The sequence below is a fragment of the Apus apus genome, unplaced genomic scaffold (assembly GCF_020740795.1).
Source record: "Apus apus isolate bApuApu2 unplaced genomic scaffold, bApuApu2.pri.cur manual_scaffold_115_ctg1, whole genome shotgun sequence".
NCBI lineage: Eukaryota > Metazoa > Chordata > Aves > Apodiformes > Apodidae > Apus > Apus apus.
Window position 1 is genome coordinate 16,284 of NW_026248838.1, and position 6,821 is coordinate 23,104.

The window sequence follows — 6,821 nt, forward strand, 5'->3', positions numbered from 1 at the left end:
GGGAGGGGCTTGGGACAAGGGCAGGGAGGGATGGGATGAGGGGGATGGATGAAAAGTGGAAGAGGGAGCTTGAGGTTGGACATGAGGAGGGAATTCTTGGCTGTGAGGGTGGTGAGAGCCTGGCCCAGGTTGCCCAGGGAAGCTGTGGCTGCCCCATCCCTGGCAGTGTTGAAGGGCAGGTTGGATGGGGCTTGGAGCAGCCTGGGCTGGTGGGAGGTGTCCCTGCCCATGCAGGGGGTTGGATCTAGATGATCCTGAAGGTTTTTTCCCACCCAGACCAGTCTGGGGTTCTGGGATTCTCTGGTCCCTGTGAGTGTGCTCTACAGCAATCCCACCCAAGGGGCTGGGACAGCAGCTCTGGAGCTCTGCTACCAGCAGCAAAGTACAAGAAATATCTTACCCCAGATCCCATCAACTCCAGTGTCACACTGGGAAGAGTTTATTCCATTTTTCATTTCTCATGGTTCCTAACTGGAATTTTGTGCTGTGTGTTCTTTTTTTTTCAGGTGCTGGAGAGTCTGGGAAAAGCACCATTGTGAAGCAGATGAAGTAAGTGAGAGTCCAGGCCTGTGAGCTGCATTTCCTTGAGTGTGAGATGAAGTAAGAAATGTTTGATGACCTTCTGGTTTGGCTTGGGAATGACAGCTTGGTTTCCTTCCAGGATTATTCATGAGGATGGCTACTCAGAGGAGGAATGCAAACAATATAAAGTGGTTGTCTACAGCAATACCATCCAGTCCATCATTGCCATCATAAGAGCCATGGGGAGGCTAAAGATAGACTTTGGGGAAGTTGCCAGAGCAGTGAGTATTTCATTTCTTTCCCTTGCTCTGAATGAATGGTGGTGATGGATCCTGGAAGTTCAGTCCCTGGCAGTCACTGTGGTAATGTGGTGGTTAGAACAGCAAAAAACCTTTCAGAGTCTTCTGGGATGGTTTGGGTGGGAAGGGACCTTCAAGATCATCTAGATCCAACCCCCTGCATGGGCAGGGACACCTCCCACCAGCCCAGGCTGCTCCAAGCCCCATCCAACCTGCCCTTCAACACTGCCAGGGATGGGGCAGCCACAGCTTCCCTGGGCAACCTGGGCCAGGCTCTCCCCACCCTCACACCAAAGAATTTCCTCCTCATCTCCAACCTCCATCTCTCTCTTCCACTTTTCATCCATCCCCCTCATCCCATCCCTCCCTGCCCTTGTCCCAAGCCCCTCCCCAGCTTTCCTGCACTTTATTAGGGAAGAATCATTGTTGATTACAAAATAATAATTAGGAAATAATAATTCCTAAGAAAGGCTTGATTAGGAATTCAATCTCCCTTCTCACAGCCTTGGCAGCAAATGGCAACTCCTCCCAGCTTTAATCATCCATACCTTGCTAATTGATCCCTCATTTCCCCTGGTTGCCACACAGCCCAGCCCTGCCAGAGAGATTTTCCAGTGTAAAAACTGTTCTTTATCATTTAAGGAGCACACTGACCTTCCTCCCTTTCCATGGAAACATGGCACCAGGTTACCAAGGATCTCGTGTTTCTGCTGGAAATGCTGCCTGTTCCTGGGGAGTAGTGATCCCTGGGGAAAAACAACTGGATGATTTGAGGGAGAAGAGTGGATATAGAGCATGGGAGAGGGGGCTGGGGTTCCTCAAAGCAGCTGGGGGGGTTGGAAGGGACCTCTGGAGATCATCTAGTCCAGCCCCCCTGCCAGAGCAGGATCCCCTAGAGCAGATCCCACAGGAACACATCCAGGTGGGTTTGGGATGTCTCCAGGGATGGAGACCCCACCACCTCCCTGGGCAGCCTGTCCCAGGGCTCTGTCACCCTCACAGTCAAGAAGTTCCTCCTCATGTTCAGCTGGAACCTCCTGTGCTCCAGCTTGTGCCCATTGCCCCTTGTCCTGTCACTGGGCACTGCTGGGAAGAGTCTGGCCCCATCCTGCTGACACCCCTGGAGATATTGGGGAGGGTTGATGAGATCCCCCCTCAGTCTCCTCCTCTCCAGCTGAACAGCCCCAGCTCTCCCAGCCTTTCCTCACAGGCAGGTGCTCCAGTCCCCTCAGCACTTGGGGGCCCTGCCCTGGACCCTCTCCAGTAGCTCCTTGTCCTTCTTGAACTGGGGAGCCCAGAACTGGACCCAGTTCTCTAGCAGTGGCCTCACCAGGGCAGAGCAGAGGGGCAGGAGAACCTCCCTGACCTGCTGCCCACCCTCTCCTTGATGCCCCCAGGAGCCCACTGGCCTTTTTGGCTACCAGGACACGTTGCTGCCTGATGCCCACCCTGTTGTCCACCAGCCCCTTGACTTCCTTCTCCCCAGATCTGCTCTCCAGCAGGTCCCCCCCCCCAACCTGCGCAGATCCTTGTTCCTCCCCAGGTCCAAAACTCACCACTTGCCCTTGCTGAACTTCGTTCTGTTTCACTCCCCCTCAACTCTCCAGCCTGTCCAGGTCCCTTGAGGTCCTCAATTGTTGTGGTTTCTCCCCTTCCTGCAGGATGATGCCCGTCAGCTCTTCGTGCTGGCTGGCAGTGCAGAGGAGGGGGTGATGACTGCTGAGCTGGCCGGCGTGATCAAGAGGTTGTGGAGGGACACTGGGGTCCAGGCCTGCTTCAGCAGGTCCAGAGAGTATCAGCTCAACGACTCTGCTTCATAGTAAGAACCCTCACCAGCCTCTGGGCTCTCCACAGCCGTCCAAGGAGGGGTTGGAAAGAGCCACCATGTCCAAAAGCAGGGTGGTACTTGGGTGGGGAGGGTCCTGTTCCATGGGAGGTGGGCAAAAAGGCCTCAGTTGAACTGCTCTGGCTCCCCCAGGGGTGAGATGTCAAGGTGACTTAGGGCTTCTGCTCATCTGTCCTGGTTTGAGGCAGGATAGAAGCAATTTCCTGCCTGGTGATTGTGCTTTTAGTGAAGTCCCTTCTGAGAAGAAGACACTGGAAAACAGGCTGTTTCAGCCAGTGCAGCTGCTTGGAAGGGACTTGACTGGAAAGTAAAATCACCAGGAAGAAAATTGGTTCTATCCTGCCTCAAACCAGGACATCATCATAGAATCATAGGATCATGGGATGGTTTTGGTGGGAAGGGACCTTCAAGATCATCTAGATCCAACCCCCTGCATGGGCAGGGACACCTCCCACCAGCCCAGGTTGCTCCAAGCCCCATCCAACCTGCCCTTCAACACTGCCAGGGATGGGGCAGCCACAGCTTCCCTGGGCAACCTGGGCCAGGCTCTCACCACCCTCACACCAAAGAATTTCCTCCTCATCTCCAACCTCCATCTCCCTCTTCCACTTTTCATCCATCCCCCCTCGTTCTCTCACTGAAGCTTTCCTTCATTTCCCTCCTCATTACATTATTCCCTCCTCCCTCTTTTTTTTCCCCTCCCTTTGAATCTGAAATTTCCTCCTTTCAAGCTGTGAAGGCACATCAGGAATGTGAGCAAAACCTCCTCTTGTCAGCTCCCCTTGATCTAAACCCAGGCTAGGCTGCCAAGGTGTTACAAATTTAGAACAACTCTGGATTTTCAAGCTCAAATGTGCTCAGAAGCCTCCAGGCACCTGAGCTGGGACACAGCTGATGTTGCTTGATATAAAACACCTTCCAAAGTGATTTTTCAAAGGGCTTGGGCTCAGTGGAGCTGGACATCAGGAGGGACATTGCACCCCCAAATTAGCCTTCAAATATTTGTTCTGGAGAGATCAAACCTGTGACTTGAAAACAAAAAATGAAGGGGTGTGGGGGGGAAAGCAGCTGGTTTGCTCATTAAAGAGCCTTTTCCCCCCCCCCTGCACTAACCTGCCTGGTGGAACAGATGAGGCATTTAGTTAAAATCCTCATTAACCAGCCAGGAGCAGCTTATTTGTCAAGTTGTAATTGTCTTGATTGTTAAACTAGGGAGAGGACAAGGGGGAATGGATTAAAACTGGAAGAGGGGAGATTTAGATGAGACATGGAGCTGTTGGAGTGAGTCCAGAGGAGGCCATGGAGATGATCACAGGGCTGGAGCAGCTCTGGAGCCAGGCTGGGAGAGTTGGGGTGTTCAGCCTGGAGAAGAGAAGGCTCCAGGGAGACCTGAGAGCACCTTCCAGTGCCTGAAGGGGCTCCAGGAAAGCTGGGGAGGGGCTTGGGACAAGGGCAGGGAGGGGTGGGATGAGGGGGAATGGGTTAAAACTGGAAGAGGGGAGATTTAGATGAGACATGGAGCTCCTGGAGAGAGTCCTGAGGAGCCACAGAGATGATCCAAGGGCTGGAGCAGCCATGCCCAGTTGGAACTGGATGATCCTTAATATCCCTCCCAAACCATTCCATGATTCCATGGTTCAACACTCCTGCCTGAACACCTACTGTTTAAACCAAAAGTTTGCTCCAAAACCAAGAAGAAAACCTGCAAAACCCACTCACTCTGATTCCAGATCATTCAGATCAGTGTCCCAAGAGGGTTGTGTTTGGGGATCTCAGCCCTGCCTGGTGTTAGAGATTCCAACACACCATTATTCCAGCTGCCTCCTGCTCCTCTCCCATGGGATGGGGAAGGAACAGCAGCAAGGAAAGTCCTTCAGAACAATTCAGTGCTGCCCTGAAAGTCCTGGCTCTCTGCCACACCAGAGGTGCCACCTGATTTTCACTCATCTGCTCCTCTTTTTCCTTCCCCCCCCTGCCCCCTCTTATTTCTGGGTGTCTCACCTGATCTGCTGGGAAGGCAGGAGCAGCACCAGGCTCAGCACTGGTTTTCCAGCTGAAATTCAGGCCCCCTCAAACACAGATTTAAAGGTTGCTAAGCCCTGAAGTTTCAGTCCCATCTGCAGGAGGTAGGGAAATGAAATTCCCCCCCCCCAAGACAACTGTGCACAAAAGCTGGGACCTCCTTGAGCACCACCAGGAGAAGGGATTTGTCCTTCTTGTGTGGACAAGAGAACTAAGTGGGTGACACCAGGAAAAAAAAGGCAGCTCAGGAGCCAAATGAAGTGGAAAAAATACCAAATCATGCTCCTCTGGCAGTTCATTCTGTCCTTTGGTGAGCTGGGGGGGTTCCTAGAGGGGAAACCAGGTTTTTCTCTCCCTGGTGGTGCTCAGTGTTTCCCAGTTGCTGGGCTACAGAGTCCAAAAAAATGCTGCAACTTCCTGTGGGTTCAGGAGGGGAAGCAAAATGTTCTGCTGCTCTTCTCAGAAAACCACCACCTGGGTCAGCACTGGGCTGAAATGTCCCCATCAGGCAGGGGTGACACCAGCAACTCGTCACAGGGGCTGCACCCACATGTCCCAGTGGCCAAAACTGGGCACCAGTGGGTTGGGGAGACTCAGGAAGGGGAATGACCCTGGTTTCTTCACTGTCTTCTTTCTCCTCTTGCAAGGCTGTCCATCAAGACCACAAATTTCTCCATCTTTAGCTTCCTCCTTAAGCTCCACTCAGCCCCTTATACTTTCTGCCCAAGAAGCCCTTAATCATGGAATCATGGGATGGTTTGGGAGGGACCTTAAAGATCATCCAGTCCCACCCCCTGCACGGGCAGGGACACCTCCCACCAGCCCAGGCTGCTCCAAGCCCCATCCAACCTGCCCTTCAACACTGCCAGGGATGGGGCAGCCACAGCTTCCCTGGGCAACCTGGGCCAGGCTCTCACCCTCCTCACAGCCAAGAATTCCCTCATGTCCAACCTCCATCTCCCTCTTCCACTTTTCATCCATCCCCCTCATCCCATCCCTCCCTGCCCTTGTCCCAAGCCCCTCCCCAGCTTTCCTGGAGCCCCTTCAGGCACTGGAAGCTGCTCTCAGGTCTCCCTGGAGCCTTCTTTTCTCCAGGCTGAACACCCCAACTCTCCCAGCCTGGCTCCAGAGCAGAGCTGCTCCAGCCCTCCCATCATCTCTGTGGCCTCCTCTGGACTCTCTCCAACAGCTCCATGTCCTTCTTGTGTTGGGGGCTCCAGAACTGGACCCAGTTCTCCAGGTGGGGTCTCACAAGAGCTGAATAAAGGGAGACAGTCCCCTTCCAGACCTGCTGGTCCCTCTGCTGGTGACACAGCCCAGGACACTCAGCATCTTCTCCAGTCACCTTCTGATAAGGTCCCTCTGACCACTATCTTCTTCCTGTGGTGTGACATTTCAAACATCTCTATTTTCAGTCCCCTCCTTGCAGCTTCCTCTTTTGCTTTACCTATGACACGATTCCTGCAGCTCACCCAGTCAATGCCCTGCAGGAGAATCCTGCACACTCCCTGCTGTCCTGTGAAGGACACTCTCCTGGGTGGTGGTGGGTGCTCAGGTGGGTGTCCCTGTCTTGTACATCTTCAGTTACCTCTGGCTGATGCTTGGGAATGTCAAGAGCAGATGGTGGTTGTTATAACCATCTGCTCCTTGGTCAGGACAGTCCCAGACACAAATCCCAGCTGGGTGGAGAGCAGCCCTGAGGAGAACTTGGGGGTGTTGGTGGATGAGAAGCTCAACATGAGCTGGCACCATGTGCTGGAGCCCAGAAACCAACCCTGTCCTGGGCTGTGTCACCAGCAGAGGGACCAGCAGGACAGGGAGGAGATTGTCCCCTCTGCTCTGGTGAGACCCCACCTGGAGGGCTTGGTCCAATTCTGGAGCCCCCAACACAGGAAGGACATGGAGCTCCTGGAGAGAGTCCAGAGGAGGCCACAGAGTGATGGGAGGGCTGGAGCAGCTCTGCTCTGGAGCCAGGCTGGGAGAGTTGGGGTGTTCAGCCTGGAGAAGAGAAGGCTCCAGGGAGACCTTAGAGCACCTTCCAGTGCCTGAAGGGGCTCCAGGAAAGCTGGGGAGGGGCTTGGGACAAGGGCAGGGAGGGATGGGATGAGGGGGATGGATGAAAAGTGGAAGAG

General features: G+C 53.9%; 1 protein-coding gene across 1 annotated transcript; it reads left to right on the top strand.

The window, feature by feature from the left end:
• Positions 1-506: 506 nt before the first annotated feature.
• LOC127396159 (guanine nucleotide-binding protein G(i) subunit alpha-3-like) lies at positions 507-2,851 on the top strand (the record flags this gene model as incomplete). Its single annotated transcript, XM_051643764.1, has 3 exons — positions 507-549; positions 662-803; positions 2,483-2,851. Coding segments are annotated over 3 exons (344 nt in total), but the record flags the coding sequence as incomplete, so codon positions are not given.
• Between the last annotated feature and the right edge of the window lie 3,970 nt (positions 2,852-6,821).